Below are 24,460 nucleotides of genomic sequence, written 5' to 3'. Positions count from 1 at the left end.
GTACAGTCATGTTCTACTTGTCCTTTTTTCCCCAAGCTAGAATGTTCTAATCATTCCAGACTTTTCTTATAGGAAGGCTTTTTGACCTCCCCAAACCTTTTAGTTCTCACCTGCACTTTTTTATCTTTCTTCAATCTGCCCAGAACTCTAAATAGCATTCCAGATTAAGATGTATCATAGACTTGGATTTATAACACTTATTTTTATTTTGAATTCCTTCCCTAACAATCTTAGGCATGGTATCTGCTTTTCTCACAGCTGCTGAATATTTAGTTGATATTTTCTTGGGTATCCTCTATGACTTCAAGTTATTTCTCTTTCTTCTTTTCCAACTTCCTTGTTCATTCTGCCACAAAAATTAGAGGGGGTGGAGGTAAGATCAGCCAGGCAAGATAAATATGCAGATAAAGTTTTAAATATTTGGGCAGAGGGAGATAATCCTTGTTCCTGGTTGTCTGCAAAGCTAATTTCAGATAACATACATTCAGAAAAAGGAATTTATTTAAAATGGTAACCTCGTAACAGGCCAAGTCAAATTAATATTTTCTGTGAACATGTCCTGTCCTGCAGGAAATGATTGATTGAAAACACTGTCTTGCATGAGGAAGAAAAATAAACAGCCAGATACATTCCATTGAATTAAAATATCTATACTTCTAGAAGAAATCATTTATAATTATAAGATCTGGGATGTAAACGCTCAGAAAACCATTATGCTAGTAATTCAATGTTTTGCAGCCTAAGAGGCTTGATCCAAACTGCAATTCTTATGACCAAACATTTCCCCAAAACGAAGTTGTTTTGAAATTAGAAATAAAATGCATTTTCTATTTCATTCACAATCTAATTTTCCATTTTCTTAAATTGATCCTTATTCTCATTTAATCAATTTAAAGAAATCATTCTGGAGCCTTTCTCAATTACTTTTGTTTTAATACCATTAAATATTATCCATAAATTTGTCCAGTTCATTAGTAAGTTATAAACAAGTTAAAAATTGTCAGTCCTAAAGCAGGTGGAGGAATTCCAATTCACTGCATTATGAAAACTGATAAATTCTTTTTTTAAAAAATCAGATGGCAAACCATAAAATGAAAAAAAAAATACACAGAATTGATAGGGTCAGCTTCCATTCATGCCTATTTGGGCTAAGAGAAGCAAGTTGGATTTTGCTGCTGTGCATACACTGGATTGCAGTGGTAAGCTGGAGAGGTTTCAGGTTAGGTTGCAAAGGCAAGATATATCTGCATGTTAGTTCCTGATCCATTCTATATATTTGAAGCCTTGCATATTTTTTTAGATGCAGGCCAAATACAAAGATGGCTTTTTCAGTATTGCTGGAATAATGAGCTCACTGCTTGGTTGGCCTATGACTAATTGCCATTACTAATGTTCTCAAAGTAACGAAAATAATGTAGACAACCTGTCCCAGATACCTACGGTCATTAAAAAGAAAGAGCACCCTCACTGAGTTCTATGGTTTTATATATGGGGGTATAATAATCATCTGGTCCTTAAACGTTCTTAAATGTAGATAAATACAACCTCAAATGAACAACAACATAAGACTTATTACACCATGCTATCATTTATTTTACAAGAAGCCAAAATGGAAGCCATGTGCGAAAAATTAAATACACCTTATGATTCAATAGCTTGTAGAACCACCTGTAGCAGCAATAACTTGGAGCAATTGTTTTCTGTATGACTATCAGTTTCTCACATCATTGTAGAAGAATTTTGGCCCACTCTTCTTTACAACATTGCTTTAGTTCATTGAAATGTGTGGGCATTTGTGCACATCTCTCTTGAGGGCCCACTACAGCATTGAACTCAGTTGAGGTCTGGACTTTGATTGGGCCATTGCAACATCTTGCTTTTTTTCTTTTTCAGTCATTGTGTTGTAGATTTGCTGATGTGCTTGGAATTATTGTCCTGTGCATGATCTAATGTTGGCCAAGCTTTAACTGTCAAACAGCCTCATATTTAACTTAGAATACTTTGATATTCAGAGGAGTTCATGGTCAACTCAATGACTGCAAGGTGCCTAGGTCCTGTGGCTGAAAAACAAGCCCAAATTATTACCTTTCCACCACTCTGTCTGATGATTGGTATGAAATGTTTCTGCTAATATGCTGCGTTTGGTTTTTACCAAATACGGCATTGTGCATTATAGCCAAATATCTCTACTTTGGTTTCATCTGCCCAAAGGACAATGTTTCAGAAGTCTTGTGATTTGTTCAGATTCAACTTTGCAACCTAAGTCTTGCTGCCATGTTCTTTTTAATGAGAAGAGGCTTTCTCCTGACAACTCTTCCAAACAAACCATACTTGTTTAGTATTGTTCTAATTGTAGTGTTATGAACTTCAACATTTAGTATGTTAATTGATCCTTTAGAGTTTGAGATGTAACTCTTGGGTTTTCTTTGTAATTTCTGGCCTGACCTTATTTTATGTAGCTTTAAACATAACATTTCTTTTTCATGTATTCCTTGTACCTAACCAAAGGAATTTCAAATATATGTTAAGACTTTTCCTTTGGAAAATCATAAACTTTTCAAGATAATATAATAATTTAGTCCATATGTTATGACAACGTGATGACATTCTAATTATTGTCATGGACAGCTAAACAATTGCTATAATTGGAATGACCGTTGCAGGAGACTCCTCAGCGCTAGACTCAGGTCAGCACGAGCCGCGGTCCCATTCCTCTCCTTCCTGAGCAAACATGAAGGGGACCATGGCTCGCGCTGACCTGAATCTAGCACTGAGGAGTCTCCTGCACAGCATGGCTCTTCTCCACAGCACAGCGGAAGCAGTTGCTGTCCCCGCCACCGTGATCCTGGGGTATTTTGCTTGCACGCGCAAGAAAGAGATGAAAGAGAAAAGGTGAGAAAGAGAGAAATGAAAGAGAGCTGGAAGGAGAGAATAAGAGAGGGGAACAAATTAGAAAAGGGGGAGAGGGAGAGAGAAATGAAAGGGAGCTGAAGGGAGAGAATGAGAGAGGCTGTCTGCGTCTGAGGTGTTTTTGCGCTGCTGTTTCACGCTTCCCGAGGTGTTCAGACGCCAATAGGAGCAAATGTGTCCAAAATGGTCACCACCTCTCAGCAGCATCTTCAGAAGCCAGCCGGAGCTTCAGTCAGTGGCTGGTAAAAAGCGCGCGAAAAAAGTGCTTTCAAAATGGCCACCGCACTCGTCAGGGGAAGGAGCCGCAGCTAGCCCCCAGAGCCCCAATTGTTTCAGATCACAATTGGACGGCTGGGGAAGGGACAGGAAGCCTCCTGCCTCCCCCGTGCTCACCAGCAGCCGCTGGACAAGTACCTCCACCACTCTTCACCGCTGCATGCGACCGGCAGCCGCTCGGAGCCCCGACAGCCTCCTCAGCAAGATACAAGTTAAACAGGCACTCTTTTTTCCTTTCCTATATTAATCTAGCCTATGCAGGAACCTATACAAAAATAACAAAGGTTTTCTACTGTGAACTGATTGGAGAGTCCCAGTCTATCTGGGTAGAACTGAAGAGTTCCCCAGATATAGTCCTTACGGGCGGACTGAGTTTTTAAACTAACCTCAATGAGGCAAAGGGAGGCGTGGTCAAAGAAAAATCTACTCAGTCCTAGGGCAGATAGACTGTGTTTAACCCATGCTTGGACTCTCCAAGCAGCGCACAGGAGAATTTCTACTTTTTCAATAATTTAAATGCCAAGTAAGAATTAGCTTTATTAGTTCTATATCTGATATCCCAAATCTGTGTACTTTTCAAACAGCTAAGGGACATTGATGCTAGCTAGCAATTCAGCAATATTATATAAATGGATGGAACATACCAATAACTGAAAGTTAAATAACTAGTAAATCAGTTGTATAGATTAGAAAAATCCAACTCAACAGTGTACAATTCTAATTTTCAAAACTAAACTTTATAGGATTATTTTTACATATTTTTTCAGCTGTCTGCTTAATGTTTGTTGTGAATAGGAAAAAAATATTTGTTTCATGAAGCAATGAAGTATTATCTGGAAAATATTTTACATGATACATTCTAAGGCTCCAAAGGTACTTTTCTTAGGCAACCTATACTTATACACTATGAAAGGACATATTACATATTACATTTCTTTTTGCTCTATCAAGTAGGCAACCTTTTTCTTCTGCAATGTTATGGCGCTGAGCTGTAATTAAACAAACAAACAAACAAACAAGAATTAGTGTATTTCTTCACTGGTCCTTTTAAACAAATTAGATGACAATACAACCTGAAACAGACATAACTTTCAGAAATTATTTTCTTCCTATGTAAATTTTTTTCTCATCCACCATTACTATGAACATACTAAATGTTCTCTGACCCGCAAATTCATTATAGCTTCTACCTATCTATGTGAGAGGAGGGAATTACTTTTTGAGGAATGTAAGACCTTACAGATATAACTGGATTCCAATTTATATCAGATACAGTGATTAGAGTGATTAAAGGTCCAACTTCTGAATGGCATAACCTGTTTACCCCATTATGAATTATGCATATAGATCTGATCCTGCAAGTGAAATAATACAAAAGTCTCCAGTTGTAACAGACTAGTGTATTAATGTTAACAGTGACTATACTGCATTCTTATATTTTACTTACCAAATTACCTTTCAAACTGATTGATTTGAAAGAATGGTTGTGCTAAGTAACCCTATTTTCACATATAATTTGCTATTAGAGATTTCTACATGGTGATTTCAATTATAATTTTGTTAGTTCTTGAAACCTATTCAAAGTTTCTAGACAAACATTTCCTTTTAGTATACCTCCTAATTATGTATTTAAAATGCTTTGCCTTTATTTAGTGCCATATAACAGAAAACCTATAAAAAGGAGAAGGCAATGCAAGTACAAACATATCTATAAGGCTTTATCAAGCATATATTCAATTACATACAATGTATGCATTGATTTTAACAGCTGCAGTAAACATTATTCCATAAAAAATATTTCTCTTTTAAAAAATAAAGACTGAGCTCTTTATTCATTTAACTGGACCAATTTAATTTAGATACCTGTTGAGTTGCTGTAGTTGCTCTCTCTTCTGCCTGATTTAGTCGACTTTGAAGTCGGTTGACTTTTTCTTGATGTTCCTTCATTAATTTTTCGCTCTGTATAAATGAAATCACTTATTACAAATGTAAAATTTGTAACAAAAATTGCAAGTAGACTTCCAAAAAACAATTGCTAAGAAACAATATAAAACCACAGACATAGATATGCTTCTCCATGTAGTATCAAGTCAGTTTGGAAAGTTGTTACTGAAGTCTTACAATAAAGAAGATTTTGCACATCTTGTTATTTTTCCTGTTTGGTCTACTTGGGAGATTGACATAAAAACGATTCATCTTCTGATTGAAAAGTATTCAATTACTATCTATTTCAGTTCACTGATGTCTAAGGCATTTATATCGTTTTCTTAATAAATATAGTAGCAAACGATGCCTTTGATGTTGTCTCTAAAATAATCACGTGCCTCCAGCATCTTCTTCTATTGCTGCTGAATACAGATGCCTGCTAGCTTTTGCTGAGATGAGCTTCACGCCTTGGGAATCCCGATGGGATTATAATCACTTGGCAGAAACACCCCTCCATTAGCAGGAGGCAGCACAGAAGGATTTAGGAGGCGTTTATTTATAAGGTAGTTTTATTTTTATCAGGATAAAGAAAGAACTTTTTTTTAAACCAGATGGTTGAGATAATAATTACAATGTCTCTGTAACTGCAGAAAAATGAACATTTAAATGAAAAGTGAAATTTACATTTCTGCCTGTATAATTGCAGAACAATGAAATACAACAGGATGAAAGGATAAATTACAGATAAGTATTAGTAAAAAACTATTCATCCAGGATACACAATTCACCATATTTTAATGTATAAACAGCAGTAAAATTATTAGCCATTTCTAATATTTTTCCAATGTGTGAGATTAGAAAAAGCATATGTGTCTCTGGGTCAGAGACTCCAATTAAAATGACAGCAATATTCAAATAGAACTGCCCGTATAGTTGAAGCATAACATTTGGATCATATTAATGATATTACCTCAATAACCTTTTCATTTGCTCTTTCCAGTTGATAAAATAAATCTTGGGTGTGAAGCTTTTGACGACTCAGATCGGTTCTGCCACATAAGATCAAACAAACTAATTAATGAAAACCAGTGAACTTGTGAAGCCATTTGTAGTAAGTATATTTTCCAGAAGAACTTAGGATAATTAAGTCCTTTTCCTCTCTTCCTGAACAATGGACAATATGGAAAGGATTTAATCTGAACCTCAGATGGTAAAGCATTCTGGGTTAAGGAACACCTGTTCCATCACATTCTTTCCTCTTTTTTAAAAATCATATTTGCAAATAATTATTGCTTCTATGTTCCACCTGTTTCACTAATATACTAATATTGAGGTTTTCCCTCCTATAGTAGTATACTATGACAGCATTATATAATGGTGGGAAATGTGTCTTCATTTGGCTTATGGAAGCCCATTCCCTTCCCTTTCCATCACTCACTCCACTCATTTGTAACAAAATAAATAAATAAATAAAATTCTGAAAAGATGTAATAATCCTCCATATTTCACAAAAGTTCTCCATATAACTAAGACTTGAAGAATCAAGACAGCCCAATAATTTTTATCTATATTATATAGATAAAAAGTCAAGGGGGAAGCCAGATTCATGTAACAACTGTGTAACTAAAACTTCAGTGGTAAGAAAGGTTGTAAAATGGGAAAAAATTCACTTAACAAATGTTTCACGTAGCAACGAAAATGTTGGACTCAATTGTGGTCGTCAGTTGAGGACTACCCATATCTCCTCCTAGAAAGCAACACTTGAGCTCTGCCTACTCTGTCCCCTGAAGTAAGATCTAAGAGTTATTTTGCTTGTTGTTTTTTCTGAATAGTACCATTTTTCTTCCAAGTTTGGAAGACAGCAGGTAATACGTAAGTATATGGTGATGCTATGGAACCAACACTTTTAGCTTTTTCTTTTCCGTTTTTGTAATCAATCCACAATGTCTAGATCAGAGGTGTCAAATTGGCGGCCCACGGACTGGATGCGTCATGTGTAGGCCACGCCCATCCCAGCTCCACGAAAAACATTGCAAAATGTCACGTGGTGGCAACGTGATGCCCTGAGTTTAACACCCGTGGTCAAGACTATTTAGAAATGTCAAAGAAAAAAACCCCCTTACTTTAGACTATTTATTCGGGATTCAGTTATTTCTGTTATTTTCTTTGTTTCCTCCTTCCAGCGATTTGTTGCTTTTTGTTGAGCCATCAACAGGCGTCTTAGTTCAGTTACTGAGTTTTGATTTACATCTTCCATCTCTTTCAGTTGAATTTCAAATCCATGTTCTTTTAGTAAATGTTCATTCTCCATTGTACTTATCTGTTAGAAAAAATAAGTTTCTTATACTAAAAAAAAAATTGTTATTCTTTAAAAGTCAACCACTGAAAGCTAAATTTCTTAGTATATCTACCAGTAAAGAATTATTGGATGTTTAATTATGGAAATTAATGCAAGATAAAACCATTCATTTCAGATACATTTTGCATTGTCTCTCTTCTTATGCCAAGCAGTCAATAAAACCTCTCTGAGTATGCTTCAATTTAAATAAATTTAATTCCATTGAAGAAATATTATTGGACCATTGGTCGTCCATAGAAAGTAATAAAGATTTCTAGATGAGTATATCTTTAATCTTTTACTGTGCTCAGCCAACTATTATCTATTATTGAAGTATGAATATGTGCAAACCTAAACTACAAAAGAAAAGAATATAACAGTTTGCAGAACAAAAGACAAGCATGTGAGCAATTGGGGTTCTAAAAGAGATTATAAAAGAATATTTAAAAATATCAAAAGAGCCCCCTGTTCTTTATATTTGCACAAACGTAACAAAATCAAGAAGAAAACCAAGGGAAAAAATGGAAAAAGGAAAAGAAATATATCATATAGAAGTCTGAATCATAAAGCTATCTATTAATAATGCTTCTATTTCCTTGGAGCAATGTAAATATTGAAAGAAGATAGCAAGGTAGTGATGGGCAGCAGGGAGAAAATGAAAACACTTTCATAGACGAGTTCAAATCGCCAGGACCAGATGGGTTGCAGGCAGTATGTCCCGGTACGGGCGTACCGGAACCAGCCCGAAGCACTGGATACTGTTCCGGTACAGTGCTCTGGAGGGCCTGCCCGCCTGAGCTTACCGGTGTTTAAAGGCTTCTGCACTTCCGTGCAGGCGCATGACACGTACAGCACCTGCGTGACGCTCTGCGGAGCAGCTGGAGCCTCACGGAGGCACTAAGATGCATGCGCGCGCTGCGCGTGTCCATGAGGACGCCATCGGCCTCGTTTCAACCATACCGGTTGGAACAGGATTTGCAACCCACCACTGATTACATCCCAGAGTTCTGAGAAAGCTGGCAGATGTGATCTCAGAACCACTGAACCATATCTTTCAAAGATCCTGGAAAGCCAGGGCACTACCAGAAGACTGGAAAAGAGATGATTCCCATCTTCAGAAAAGTGGATCCAGGAAACTATAGACCAATTGGTCTGGCATCAATACCTGGGAAGATCCTAGAAAATATAATCAAGCAACGGATCTGCAAACACCTAGAAGCAAGCAAATCTATTACTGGAAACCAACATGGACTTGTCAAAAACAGATAATGTCAAACAAATCTTATTGCATTCTTTGTCAAATGACTGATATCATTGTAAAAGTCAATTTGAATTCATTTTTAAAAAGCATTGTGAACTGTCTTGTTCCTTGCAGGTTCAAATCCAAACAACTTGCATCAATTCTGAAGTATTATATAAAAAACAATAAGGTAGACCATAACCTACTACTAGATAAAGTAGAATAATGTGGGTTAGACAGCATCACCACCAGATGAATTCGTAACTGGCTGACCAACCGCACTCAACATGTAGTCCTCAATGGAACTGCATCTACATGGAGGGAAGTATGCAGTGGAGTACCCCAAGGCTCTGTTTTAGGCCCAGTACTCTTCAACATCTTCATCAACGATTTGGATGAAGGAATAAATGGGGAACTCATAAAATTTGCAATGACATCAAGCTGGCAGGAATAGCCAACACTCCAGAAGATAGGCTTAAGAAATTCAATGGTGAAAAGAGTAAGGTTCTACATTTAGGCAAGAAAAACAAAATGCGCAGGTACAGTATAGGTGGTACCTTGCTTAATAGTAGTAACCGTGAGAGGGATCTTGGAGTCGTAGTGGACAACCATTTAAATATGAGCCAGCAGTGGGCAGCAGCTGCCAAAAAAACCAACACAGTTCTAGGCTACATAAATAGAGGGATAGAATCAAGATCACGTGAAGTGTTAATACCACTTTATAATGCCTTGGTAAGGCCACACTTGGAATACTGCATTCAGTTTTGATCGCTACGATGTAGAAAAGATGCGGAGACTCTAGAAAGAGTGCAGAGAAGAGCAACAAAGATGAAGAGGGGACTGGAGACTAAAACATATGAAGAACGGTTGCAGGAACTGGGTATATCTAGTTTAATGAAAAGAAGGACTAGGGGAGACATGATAGCAGTGTTCCAATATCTCAGGGGTTGCCACAAAGAAGAGAGTCAAACTATTCTCCAAAGCATCTAAGGGTAGAACAAGAAGCAATGGGTGGAAACTAATCAAGGAGAGAAGCAACTTAGAACTGAGGAGAAATTTCCTGACAGTTAGAACAATTAATCAGTGGAACAGCTTGCCTCCAGAAATTGTGAATGCCCCACCACTGGAAGTCTTTAAGAAGATGTTGGATAGCCATTTGTCTGAAATGGTATAGGGTTTCCTGCCTAGGCAGGGGGTTGGACTAGAAGACCTCCAAGGTCCCTTCCAACTCTGCTATTGTATTAACAATACCTTTAATTTTGCAGTATGTTGTGCCTCCATTGTCAGTTTTTTCAAGTTTTCCATTTCTTTTTGAAGCTGTTCATTCCCTTGTTGCAGCTTTAAGCGCTCTTCACTTATAGCTCCACATTTCTCTCTTTCAGAATCAAGAATACTTTGCAGTTTGCACATATTTTCTTGGCAACGGCATCTCTCTTCTTCGTATCTTAAAGTGAATTACACTTTGTATAGTCAATTTAAAACATGTCTTGGAATCACACACAGACTTTAGACTACATCAAATATAGTTATTTTTGGCACTGTTTCCTTTTTTTACTCAGTAAAATCAGAAATATTTTACGCAACCGTCATCAAGTACTGAACATAAATGTATTTAATATGTGCCTATGCTACTATAGTCCAGTACAAGTTGCATAGTTTTAGAGATTTAAAAGAGCATATATTAATAAAACTGTAAAAACATGTTGACAATTACCAGTGCCATATCTAAACCTAGTCATAGGTTTAGATATGACAGATACAGAGGAATTATTGAGTCTGTCATCTGCACCTCTTTGGTTTGGCTCTGCAACCAAACAAGACAGACAGACACAGACTTCAATGGATAATTAGAACTGCTACCAACCTGCCTTCCATTGAAGACCTGTATATTGCACGAGTCAAAAAGAGGGCTGTGAAAATAACTACAGACCTCTCACATCCTGGACATAAATTGTTTCAACTTCTACCTTCAAAACAACGCTATAGGGCACTGCGCACCACAACAACTAGACAAAAGGAGTTTTTTTCCCCCAAATGCCATCACTCTGTTAAACAACTAATCCCGACAACACTGTAAAATTATCTATTAAGACTGTATTACTATTATTATTCTCTTCCTTCCTAGTACCTATCTCTTCCCACTTATGACTATAACTATGTTGCTTGTATCTTTAAAATTTATACTGTTCTATTTGTTTCCTAGTATAATTTGATTGCTTATTAGTAACCTATGACTATCACTAAGTGTTGTATCTTGATTCTTGATGAATATATTATATTATATTTTTCTTTTGTACACTGAGAATATATTTACCGAAGACAAATTCCTTGTGTGTCCAATCACACTTGGCCAATAAAGAATTCTATTCTATTCTATTCTATTCTATAATAATTGTCAAAAGTTCTATGAAAGTCTGTACTATGGCCTACCTGAATGCCATCATACTGACATCCGTTCAATGTCTGAAGGAAGGGCAGCAATTAGAAACATGACTTCTCTTTCTCCCCACCTTTTGAATGGAGGGGAAGTATTAAGCATTAAGTTTTTGAGATGAATGCACTAGATAGTTCTACTTGAAGAACCACTTCTGGAGATAACTTGGGAATCAAATCATTTAGGACTTCATAGTTTAAATTAACACTTTGAATTGTACCCATATATCTATCAGAAAATAGAATGCCCACCAAACTGGCATGATATGGCTCTTTCCAGGATGTAGGCTGCCACACATTGCACTAACTTCAGCTTCCAAGTACATTTTCAAAGGAAGCCCTATATAAGGCACATTTTTAGTAATCTAATTGGAGATGATGTGAGTTACTGTTCTCAAGACCCTCTGCGCTGCAAAGGTGCTCCTAACTATGGTCAAGCTAAGTAAACAAAACAAACAAAATGTACATTTCCATTATACAAAAATTTGTAATAATTACATATCTGTGCAAATTTTAAGAGGAGAATTATAATACAAATGCAAGGGTATAAAACTCTCTGGTTAAAAGTCTCCAGAGATAAAAATGGAAAGAAAATGGATGAGTTTGCAGCATATGTTAATTACTTACTTCAGTTCCAGTTGCTTAATTTTGTTTTGTGCTGTTTGCAAACTAAGATGAAGATCATCTTTTGTACGTTCAGCATTCAGACACCTCTGGTAAAGCTCTTCTAGTTTCCTATAATCAGCTTCGTTTCCTCTACCTTCACGATACACCTGACAGATGAATTTAAACCAGGATATGATTCCAATGTTCCAGTAAAATCCCTGCTTTGACAAATCAATTACTGTGCAAAGCTTAGAAAGCAGATAATCCTTTCATTATGACTATCACATCAGAAGAAAGATTCCGTTATTGTCCACCAGACAAACATTCTATAGGTAGACCTTGAGTTATGGCGGTGAGTGGGATCAAAATTTTTGTCACTAAGCAATGCAGTCATAAAATGCAATATAATCTAACTGCACTGCTTAGTAATGGCAATCTCTGCAGTCTCCACTGTCACTGTTAAATGAGATTTGGGAGTCATTAAGTGAGCATTTTCTCGAGTTCCTATCAGCTTCCAAACAAAATCACTGGGGAAGACAGCAGGGAGGCAAATGACTGCTATAGGACGGGAAAGGAAACAAAGGGGTGTGTGGGTTTGGGGAAGGCACAGTAAAAGTGTGGCAGGGCTTGGGGTAACTGTTAGCAGGCAAGTGTATAAATGGAAGGTGAAGACTGGCATGAACATGAGACTAGGAAGGGTAACAGGTAAGCAGGGAGGTGCAATGCAGTGCAAGTGCGGCAGAGCTTGGGTGGTTACTGCTGAGGGTGGAGGGCATGCAATGGTGCACAAGTGGCCAGGGACGGTGCACAAGTGACAAAGAGGCACGAATGTGAGGATCGTAAAAAGTAAGTGGCTGATGTGAAGATATGGTACATGCCAGCAGGATTTGGGCTGGCTGGTGCCAGGTGGAGGAGGGCGCAAAATGTGGGAAGGTGAGGTGCAAGTTCAGCAAGGCCTGGGGAAGAGTACAGCAGAGTGTGTAGGTGGCAAGAAAGGCACAGCCCGAGGGCAGAGGGGCACAAGGAAGGTGTGTAGATGGCAGCGTGGCAACACACATGTGGCTCAAGGTGGCTAATACTGGGTGGAAGAAGGTATGCAAATGGTGGGGAGATATGGCACATGTGGTGAAGGTGTGACTGAGCACAGCAAGGTAAGATATGGCATGAATGCAGAGGGGGTGGGAAAGGGTGCACTGTAGGAAGAGACTTATCCAAGTGACTTGCAACCTTCCCTACTGGCTTCCCCATTGACTTTGCTTGTAGAAAGTTAGCAGAGGAGGTTACAAATTGAGATCAAAAGACCACAGGATGCTGCAAGCTTCGTAAGTGCGAGCTGGTTCCCAAACACCAAGATAGCACACAGGCGACTGTGGCTGGAATGGCCAAAACTTTGAAGACCAGTTGTAACCCTCACTTGTTTAACACTATTATAACTTTGGTTGCTATAAGAAGGATTTTGGTTGTTAAAAAAACAACCTATCCTGTTTTATCAGGATTTCCACTGACAGTTTGTATTGTGTTCATTATCTTACTATTAGTTTAATTGCTTTTAATTAACACTGTTATAGTATGAGAACTGATGATTTGTTCTTTTCACATATCTTCCTTTCTTAGGTTTTTTTATTTATTTAAGTGAGTTTGATGTGAGTTTTAGCTATTCTAGCTTGCACAAAACTTTCATGACTCACAGCAATTTTTTTTTGTTTCAGCTCAAGTTATTTGGTTAAAAAAATACTGAACAGCATTATAACCCATTAAGTCAACTTCTGCTAGTGCAATGCCCAAGCACTCTTTTCATGACAGCATGAGGTGAATGCTTTGATCCTTTCCAGACTGTCTCATCTGACCAAGGCCAATATTTTCTACACTATAAAAAATATTTACTTATTAGCATGTACACTACAGCATTAATGCATGAAAATGGGGGAGAGGGGGGAGAGATTTTACCTTCTCTAGTTCTTCTTCAACTGCTCGCTTTTCTCTAATAGCTCGCTCTAGTTGACTTTGTTTTTCTCCACATTCCTATAAAGCAATAACAGAATATGTATTTTTTAGAAATCAGTAAGTAACATTGTGACTGGCAAACAGAATCAGGATAAATAATGAAGCCTGTCCTCAAGTATGAATATGTATTTAATTTATGATCTATGAAATTGCCACAAATTCCATTCACTGTAACTCTTCTTTACCTTTCAGTTACCTTTAACCCGTTTCTAGATTGAGAAAGATCTGCACTGAAGTAATACAGGATTAAGTTAGGTGACTCTGTAATTTTTCAAGTTATATGTCAGAGTAATTTCCTTCAAATCACATTCAGCAAGATGGATTTAGACCTTTTCCACGCCTCCAATATCAATTCCTAAAGGTAAAGTCTAGAACCATCATGTATCTCTATTTCTCTTTTAAAAAATGAATGAGGTATGTTAAATATTGTACTTGAACAAAACATTTGTAACCCATATATTTTGATTGATGCTGTGTTTATTTTATCCAGAAGTTTTAACAAGTAGGGTATATTATCTGTTTTGTATCTGCTGTTCCAATTAGTAGCATGCCACATGAAAAAGTATTTTTATCGTTACATTTAATGAAATTGTGAATGCTTAGCATGGAAAAATTTTGCCTGGACAAACTAAAGTAGTGAAACTGGTTGTTGCTTTGTACCGCGCAAAATTTTTAAATGCTTATTTTTCCTAAGTGAAAGTCACCATAGGAGGAAAGGACAAAAATGTAAACTTCTATTTATTTGTTAAATTTATTTGCTAACTTGCCTTAGGGCTACTTTAGGCAGTAAGCAACTTAGGCAAAATGTACGACTTACCATCTGAAGTGCAGTAAGTTCTTCTGTTACACGTGAAATTTGAATATTGTATCGTTTCCTCTCGTTTTCTACCTATTTTTTTTAAAAAGGTGGTATTATTCTGTGTCCATAGTATGTTTCCTTACTTGATTATATAACATTTTAGGAGTACAAGAGGCTGCAATATGCTAAACAGAAATATACTAATTATCAGTAGAGCTTTCTATATAACTTCCAGAATTAAGCAATGTCAAAATATAGGTGTCCATAACTGGAAGGGCACAAGAATCCCCCCATCTCCTCTTCCAAACAGCTCCTTCAACCTTCTGAGCCTGCTACTCAGGGCATTTGAAAAACCTGATGAAGATTTATGGGCATCCCAGTATTTAAGACATATGTCAGGTTTCCAAAAGATGCCTTTCATGAGCCTCAAGCCAAGTTTCAAAAGAAATCCAGTCATTTATTAGGAACACCATTTTGTCAATACTCCATTGCCGTCAGATCTGACCTCATTTTAATTATGGCTGAACTTTGCCCGTTTCTTCCCTCCCCTCAGTCTGTGTCATAAATCACATTCTCCAACGAGGTGAACATCTCACAAGCCTGCTGTAGTAATCTAAGATCCGACTCTAGCCACAGTTATGGATGGAATGCACACACCCCTTTCCTCCCCATGGCAGCTTTATGAGTTGACAACATAGTGACTTGCAGTGAGTTGGGATTTTTAGCAACCACACTTCTACCCTGCCCAATGAAGCAGTCTGCAAGTCTCTTAGGGGGGTTTGAAGGAGAATCAGTCCAACAGTTCTGGTTCTGCCAGCTGAATTACATGGACTGTAGCATCAATAGTTTATTGGGAGAAATATTTTTTTCTCCCAACAACAAAGGTCCACTCACAAAATTACCTGAATTATGTACAGGCAAAAAGTTCCATACTTCAATTGAGATAACTTTCAAATATTTAGCTTTCAGAGTAACAGTATCAATATTATTAATGTAATTTACAAGAACAAAATGTATAAGAAAATATGAAAATGTTTTAAGCATGATTCTTTACTTCTTTCCTAGTTCTTAAAGCAGCATCTTGAAGCAGCTGAGAAACGGCTTGTTTCATATTTTCAATTTCCTCTTCTTTTTGTTTTTCTGATAGCATTGCCTAGAATTGGAAAGAATGGTCATATTCTAGTAAAAACTTCCTACTGAAGGTAGGTCAAGCCATAACCCTAAAAATACAGCTATTTAATAGAAAACAGATTAACGTAAGTTCAACAAAGCACAGTTGTCCCATAATCATATACAATAAATTAATCACCTGACTCCTCTGGAGATTAGCTTCTTCTATGAGTTGCATGCTGTTTCGGACTTTTGCTACAGCATTATACTTCTCTTCTTCTATATTCACACATTTTGTTTGCAGCTCTTGAATTTTTTTTTCAAGATTTGTTCTTTCTGATCTTAGCTGTTTGGAATCTTTTGTAGCTACACAAAGTCTGCATAATGGAACGGGGACCAATCGAGTGTTAAATTTAGGTTAAGATAAAGTTTAGGTACGACTGCAACTAAAATAGTTGTCCTTCTATCTTTCAAGACCTCATAAGATTAAATTAGGTCTCTTCTCTAATATGATGAAATCAAATAATCTTGGAGCAGCCCCTTTTGCACATCTTTCAAGTAGTTTTCACCATTATCGTGAAATAGTGAAGTTTCAGATAGCTAGAAATAGGAAAACTTTTGACAAACGTAGATTCCTCATCATTTCATCAGCTTGCGCAACTGTTGTCTCAAGTCCAATTTGGATTGTCTGCATATTAAAAATATAAACTTATCTAAACATGAAACACACTGACTACACGAACATGGTGTTTTTACATTACCATTCCATGTTCAATCTCAAGAAAATAATAATAAACTTTAATTTTTTATCATTTTATTGTTCTCCATATAAACCTTGTAATATTTATTGCTTTGTAAATGTTTCTAAATTAGAAAAGTGTTTCTTAAGTTTTGAGGTTACTTTTTTCAAGAACAGTCTGAAATCCAGGCTAAACCTTAAACATATTTTTGACTGGATGAAAAAACCAAGGCAGATCTCAAACTCCAACCAATTTTGCAGCCATTTTTGACGGTAAGCCAATATTAGACAATGTTTATTCTTGAGGGCCACACAAATAATAATCAACTAAAAGTCATTCGATGAAAGAAATTATACTGGTTGAATTTGTTCTGTACAAGCATGTTCTGAAATAGGATTATAGTGTTAAAGTGGAAACTGTTATTTAATAATCTACCTTGTCTCCAATTGTTTTATGCTTGACTGCAATTCCTGTAAGCGTTTATCTGATGCCTCCTCTTTTTCACGAGCAGTCAGGACCTCTTCTTCCTAAACACCAGAAAAGTCAGAGCTTTTTTAGAACAACTTTATGTCCAGCAGAAACAAAATCCAGCAATATAAATTTCTATTTTGAAAGTTGAGAAAGGATCTGTTCAACCTTTCTGTTTACTTGACTGCGAAGATCCTCAATGAGTCTCATCATTTCATCAGCTTTTGCAACTGTGGTTCTCAAGTCCAATTTGGATTGTCTGCATATTAAAAAGATAAATTTCTCTAAATAATACACTGACTACACAAATATCGTGTTTTTACATTACCATTTCATGTTCAATCTCAAGAAAAAACCCCACATACAGATGAAATTACGCTCTTGCTCAATGAATTACTGCACCAGAAAAAGTCGCATCTTGGTCAATTTTATTATCTTTGTTAACATATTCGACAGCATTTACAGTTCATTTCTCAAAAGATCTATCGTCAGTGTGTGATAAACATGACATTTTGGTGTGGATAGATAAATTTTCTAGCCCATACACAGTATATGGAGTAACAGCACACATTTATTACAGTGGGAAGGCTTTCTTCATTATCTCCTGAAGTTCAAACAGAGGTCAGCATTTGCTTACAATATTACATCTCCACAGATAGCTATAAACTTCCACCTGTCGATGATGTGCAATAAGCCATAAAATACTTCTGAAAAGCCTCATTGCACAGGTCAGACTATTACTGTGTGCTTTGTTTTTTAAAAAAGTGACTTAAGATTTAGAAATCTATACCTTTGTTGCTTGCGCAGCTGTTCCAGCTCTACATTTTGTTCCGTTACTGTTTTCAGAAACACCTGATTAATCTGTAAACAAAATTATTTTAAAATATATTGTACCACTGTTAAAAAACAAACAAACATGAGGGCCAGTAGACTAGTATGAGTGAGGTGCTGGGCTATGAATGCAGAGACCCAGGATCTAGAATACCCTCAAGCAACTAAAGCTTATACAGAGGATTGTCTACCTGTTTTCCCCCTTCCTCTGCAGAGCAGAGCAATTTCAAAAGACTAAGCAGTTAGCCCTTCTACACATTGAGAGCAATGCAGTCATACCAGCAGCAGGAAAGGGTCAGGCAAAGGAGAAATTGCCTACAGAACAGAAATCATGTGCATTTTTCCCCTGTCTTTGCAGAACAAAATGATTGGAGAGTAAGAGAGGGATGAGGTGCAATCACATTGCTTTTGATGTGTACAAGACAATAAGCAGGTACTTGAATGTCACAAAGGACAGGAGAATGGTTAGGAGGGACTCAAAAACTTAAGATATGAAACTGACTACTGTTAACCCAATGCAAAGTTCGTGGTCATGTAATTTCACATTAACAACCACTTTGCTTAGCAATGGAGTTGCCACTCCCAATTAAAGTTGTTAAGCAAGACTACCTGTATTTTGCTTAGCAGCAACACAAAACCTGTCTGTTTCAACTAACCATGATTATAATAAAATTCATAGTTATGTGCTACTGACTTTATTTCATTGAGACTTTTAAAATTGCCAATACATAGTTTTTGTTCTAAATTCAGTGGCATTTCAAGGTTCTTTTGTTTTAGATGCACCAGCATTAGCCATTGCTTTCAGTCACTTACATATAAAAAAATCAAATCCTTTCTTGCTTTGTTGGTATGTATGAATGTTGTTTAATTATTTTGTTTCATTCTCTATTGTTTTTGATTAAAAAATCGCTTCTCATTTCAACTTCATTTGTTTCCAATAGTCATGTATTTAAAAGCCGAAACAAATAGAGGAAGAAAGAAAATATTTTAAACTAATACTGAATAGTCAAAGAAATAGGCGATAAAACTTAGTAATCATGGATTCTGCAGACAAACCTTTTCCTAAGTAGCAATTAAACTAGAACAGATTAAAAATACAATATAAGCCACTATGTAACTTATAAACATGTAAGTAAAAAAACTTAAGACATAGCTGTATGAAAAGTGGTATCTGTTTCGAAAATGTATTTTTTAATATTTTTCTACTGTTATGACTAGTCCAAAATAATGTTATTAGAATTTCAGTACTTCACTTACTGACTCAGTTTTTTCATTAGTTAAATGCAATTGTTTTGTTAGCTGTTGAAAGCTTGTCAATTGATCCTAGAAAGAAGATAATAGAGCATTGGAATTACAATCCAGAGGATTTATTAACATAAAAATAAATGCTAAAACCTAATATATTAAATATTTACCATATTTTTCGGACTATAAGATGCAAGATTTCGAAGAGGTAAGTAAGAAAAAAAAAATTTGTCCTCCCCAGCCGCCAGGAGCACTCTGCAGGCTTCAGCAGGGCTGGGGAAAGGGGAAAATGCCCCCGTTTTTGTGAAAAATGGGCGAATTTTTCCCTTCCCCCACCCCTGCTGAAGCCTGCAGAGTGCTTCTAGGGGCTGGAGGAAGGGAAAAATGCCTCCATTTTTTGCAAAAATGGGATGTGGGGGCAGGACTTCGGGAGGCCAAAAATGGCTGTATTCGGTGTAAAAGACACACCAACATTTCCACGCTCTTCTAGGGGGAGGAAAGGTGTGTCTTATACTCCGAAAAATACGGTAGGTATTAAATATTTAAGTAATAAAGTATAACATTATTAGTGGTTGTTGTCCAGATTTGAGAGTCATCCAATTTATTTTTGAAAAAAATCATATAACAGTATAAAGCAGGAATGTCTTAAGTATTCATTTTTCTAATATTTTGTGTTTATGTGCACATCTCCATGTCTGAGACTTGACAGAAGTAAATACCTTCATATAATATACTATGGATAAAAGCACAATATATTTCTGCAACAACAGTCAAAAGTTTTCAAGTGAATGAAGCATACTTATTGAATAAAATAAACTTCTAAATTTTATAAATTACTCACAGATAATCCTATAACAAATATTTTAAAATCCACAAGACTTCAAAATCAAGTAAGCAATTTTCTTTTCCTAAACTACATTCAGGTTTCAAACCTTTGGAAGTAATTGGAGAGTCATTCCAAGGGAACTATCACAAACTGAAAGATCATTTTTACACACAAACGCAAACCATTAGACTTTTCAAATGCATTTTTGAGCATTATATTCCTTTCCTAAAGAGCAAATAGCGCAGTGGTTAGAATGCAGTACTGTAGACTACTTCTGCTTACAGCTGGCTGCCAGGAGTTTGATTCTCACTGGCTCAAGGTTGAGGACCCAGATTGTTGGGAGCAATATGCTGACTCTGTAAACTGCTTAGAAAGGGCTGTAAAGCACTGTGAAGCAGTACATAAGTGCTATTGCTAAAAACAAAATGAAAAACACACTCCTCCCTCTGCCACTTCACAAATAGTCTGAGAAGTTCAGCTCTGTTCTCTGGTATGACATCTCTTTCTCCCTCCCCCTCTCTATTTTGTACACCACTTATCTAAGTGGTCCACTCCATTATTTGCCCAAAGACCATTTAAAAACTCTTTTATGAAAAAGCTGGTCATCTTGAACTAATGGGGAAAAGTTGTATTTATCAATTTATTTTAATGCACGTGTATCAGTACGTTACTTTTTGCTTCTCCCTTTCCACAATATGAATTTGTGCTTCTGTCATGTGTTCCTGGTATATCTGTTGAAGTTGCTCCAATTCACGTGAAACCATCTGCCAAAGTTCTAGGACATGTTCTTTTTCCTTAAAATTGAAAGATTGAAAAAAGAATGTTAGAATTTTTCTTTCCAATTGTTTTTGAGTATCAAATTTCTAAAAAGAATTATTACTTCATATCTATTATATAATATAATTTTAATATCATTTTATGATGATAAATATGTTTCCTATATAGTTAATTTATATTATAAAGCACAATTACCTGAAATTATGAACATCTCTGTGCCTATTGATGACAAAATAGCCTGCAAAAATTAATGTGTTCTTCCTTTCTTCTCATTTAGATATTCAAAATTTCTGTTTAATATCATTTTATATCTATGTCTTGACATTAAAAATAAACTTTAATATTAAAATCATAAACTACAATTCTCAGCTATAACAGAAATGTGTCATAAATGAGTGTGCTGAAACTGAAAGGCAATTTAGGACTATTGGAACCTAGACGTAAAAATCAACCAAAGCAAATATTTCAATTTTCTCACTTTATTTGCTAGTTGCAACTGTTCTTGAAGGTTTCTCGTTACGTTTTCATCCATAAATGTAGCATCCCTTGAAATAGAACCAGATGGCAGAGCTTCCAACTGCTTTTCAATTGCTTCTTTTAACTCCTCATGCAATCTGTGTTACCATACAATAAGAGGTGGATTGGTTGTAAAACAGCAACAAAATTATATTTTCATAAAGAATGGTTCTTCTGTCAGTTAACATTGTAACTCAAGAAAAAATATTTTAGTTATTCATGAAATAATAACCACATTATTTCCATCAATCCCCAGTCCCAGTGTATCTGTATTTATTTCACGGCAAGGGTAAGACAAAATACACTATCATTTCAATCAGTTTCTTGCTATATGACACAAACAATACAGAATTAGTAAGATTTTTATGGCGTTACCTTTCATTTTCTTTGATGACTTGCTCAAGCTTTAGCCTCATTTCTTTCATCTGTATCTAAAAGCAAGAAATTAGATTAAATATTTCGTTTTGAAGATTGATAGAGCACATGCAATACATATTCAGTATGATACTAAGATGCTTGACTGTCAATTAAAATGTTACCTTTTCTAGTTTATGAAACAAGATGTTTCAAATTAGAAAGATAAACACATTTTTGAATTATTAACAGTGACAATATTATTTTATTAGCTATGATTCAGTGATTTAAAAAAATAAACATCTTACCAATAATATTTGAATTCTAAACATTATGTTTTTAAAAAATTTCTTAGCAAGCTATATTAGTGGTAAAAATATAGTGATTTTAACTTTGTACCTCGCAGTATTTCAGTTGTTCATTCATTTCTCCAAGATGTTTATCATATTCAGCAACTATAGGAGGAAGTGAGCTAAAAGGGATGTAAAATAAAGTCCACATATTGAGTGATACAATGCAGTTTTAAAATGAAGCATTAGAAAAAAATACTTAAGGACAAGCACAATAATCCCAAACATACATGTATGTATGAAAACATTTTTCAAACAATTGGTCTTTACTAGTTTACTAGTATTTTAAGCCTGCTTTTCTTCTAGAAACTCAAAAGGCATTCACAGTACTTCATACTCCATTTTTTGTTAGCAGTAACAATTCTGAGTGCCATCCAATGGATTTCCAAGGCTGAAGACAAATTTGAATGATTACATCTGGATGCAGTTCACGAAATCTTACTTTTTTTTCTTTTTACTTAATCCACAAATGTAATTCCTCTATCCTGAGTATAGCATATTAGTTTAAATTATGTGTATGCATAGTTTTACATACACACACACAGAAACAAGATCAAGATAAAAATAATAATAGATACTTCACTTGTTTATTTTTGAAGAGCATTTCGAGGTATCAATATATCTTTTTATAAGGTATTTTGAAATTGCATTTTATACATTATTTATAATGCCAAATAAATAGCTTTACCTTTGGTCTATCATGATGTGCTCTGTTATACTGTCATCTTCAAAACCATTATTCTGGAAATAAACATTTTATTTTATTGAAGTTTATCGCTTGTCATAAAAAATATCTAAAAACCTCTAAAATTTAACTCTATAGATCTTCCTATTTAAATCAAAGTGTTCCCAATGTATTCTCTTGTAAAACTTAGCTTTTCATATGATATTCTGTTTTCACATTTATATATTATTTCAATTCTTTGATTATCTTCAGAAACTCAAAATAATGACTTTAATAGAATACAGAGAAACATTTGCCAATTGTATTACCTTATGATAAGCAAGAATGCAACTAATTATTTACTTAGTATTTCATTAAATGTTGAAGCTGAGTGAAAGGTCATCAATTCCATTAAGGGCATTTCTATTTTTTTTCTTTCAGTGGCAACCAGTATCTTGTTTTGCTTTTATTTTATTTCATATCAGCTACTCCGTTTGATTACTGATAAACTAGCAACTAAATTTCATTTCTATTTTGTTTGGAGATGGATAAAAGAAAAGAAAAGCTGATAGCTGATAAAATTATAGGACTACTAGGTCTGGATTTGAAAATCCAGTTAATGACTGAAAGTAACAAAAAGATACAGAAAACTGTAGCGCTAAAAGGATGCCGCTTACAGAAACATTTATAGGTGCATCAGAAGCAACAGAAGTGAAAAATAGTGAAAGACTCACAATATGTTAAAACAGACATATGCATGTTTATAACAAACAAAAGTACCATACTTTTCTTAAATTTGCATTTTAAAAAAATATCCTGAGATTTTAGCAGGATTGCTCAAATCTTACAGGAATCAGCAATACTGATTTACAATATTCTGTTGAAAGGTGTTGTTGATGTCATTAGTACAGCCACCATCAAAAGAAACAGTGCGTTTACTGTATATGATAAAAGATCTCATTTTTAATAATGCTCAAGGTTCAATTAGCTGTAGTGGGAGTGGACAAATGTAACTGCTTGGTAAAAATAAATAAATAAATAAATTATTCAGGCACATTACACGAACAAACTGCCTTATAGAATGTTCTCTTTTTCAAAAATGAAAATATAAGAACCTTGTAATAGTGGGTAAGCAAATTTAACTAAAGGATTTGCAGGGTCCTTTATGTGATGCTTAGCTTGGGTTAAACAGTACAACCAAAATAGAATATAGAAATCATAAAACAAGGATATGAAGGAATGTACATCAATTTACAATACGGGCTAATCATACTGATCCTCTCTTTACAGCCTCCATCAAATTACCGGTAATGCATAAAAAGGTATAACTTCCAGCCAAAAATAAAGGTTGATGATCCCTGATATCTAGTACCGAAATTATATAATACAAATGCATTTTAATGAAATTTCATATGTAACTTTACCTTGATATCTGTTGCCATTTTTGAATCTTATCAGAATTTCATATAAATTTTCTAGGAAGCTGATTTGTTTCAGTAGCAGAAACCCAAAACCTATGAAATAAAATAAATATAACTGGCAAACAAGAGTTTGTAATTGCTTTGAACTTTACTTCTAAATCCAAATTCTTAGGAAGACATGCAAAACAACCCGAAGAGCTTCCGTAAAGCCTGCAACAATGCTGGTTCAACTTCAGAGCTGTAATTCTGATGTTATCAATGTCAACCATAAAAAAATAATCAATCTGAGATATTTGAACAGTCTATTCTTTATTCAGTCTTAATGCCATGTTTTTACCTTTAGATAGAAAAAATTAAGATCATATACTTAATGAAAGAAAATTGCCACCCGCTTGCCTTCCCCTCCGCCTCGGTTCACGTATCCTACATCCAGCCTGTGACGGGAGACGCTTCGCTTCCGGGCCGTCCAGACCTCGGGGAAGACGCTGCGCTGGGGCTGAGACTGTTGCTTCGCTGCGCTGCGCATGTGCAGCCCCGGGACATCTGCCCGCCCTCAGATTAACAGAATTGGAAGGGACCTCGCTGGTCACCTAGTCCAACCCCCTGCCCTAGCAGGAGACCCTACA

At 35.7% G+C, this 24,460-nt stretch overlaps 1 protein-coding gene across 3 annotated transcripts; it reads right to left on the bottom strand.

Annotated features, from left to right (window-relative positions):
* Positions 1 to 268: 268 nt before the first annotated feature.
* On the bottom strand, positions 269 to 24,353 carry SCLT1 (sodium channel and clathrin linker 1). Of its 3 annotated transcripts, none has more exons than XM_081959364.1 (22): positions 24,231 to 24,353; positions 23,838 to 23,927; positions 22,438 to 22,490; positions 21,799 to 21,871; positions 21,421 to 21,476; positions 21,008 to 21,143; positions 20,424 to 20,546; positions 18,939 to 19,004; positions 17,641 to 17,711; positions 17,019 to 17,109; positions 16,818 to 16,909; positions 15,842 to 16,019; positions 15,587 to 15,685; positions 14,551 to 14,622; positions 13,677 to 13,751; positions 11,751 to 11,896; positions 9,942 to 10,134; positions 7,236 to 7,432; positions 6,083 to 6,161; positions 5,050 to 5,145; positions 4,117 to 4,175; positions 269 to 346 (listed from the first exon to the last, which is right to left on the bottom strand). In XM_081959364.1, exons 2-22 carry the CDS (start codon positions 23,853 to 23,855, stop codon positions 304 to 306), a joined length of 2,016 nt encoding a protein of 671 aa, XP_081815490.1. In that variant the 5' UTR covers positions 23,856 to 23,927; positions 24,231 to 24,353; the 3' UTR covers positions 269 to 303. The 3 variants fall into 3 exon arrangements, with proteins under 3 accessions (XP_081815490.1, XP_081815489.1, XP_081815491.1); XM_081959363.1 differs by having other exon boundaries at positions 24,202 to 24,330; XM_081959365.1 differs by lacking the exon at positions 24,231 to 24,353 and adding an exon at positions 24,172 to 24,193.
* Positions 24,354 to 24,460: the final 107 nt, after the last annotated feature.

Source organism: Natrix helvetica (assembly GCF_964273705.1).
Source record: "Natrix helvetica genome assembly, chromosome: 7".
NCBI lineage: Eukaryota > Metazoa > Chordata > Lepidosauria > Squamata > Natricidae > Natrix > Natrix helvetica.
This window is presented reverse-complemented; position numbering and strand designations above follow the sequence as displayed.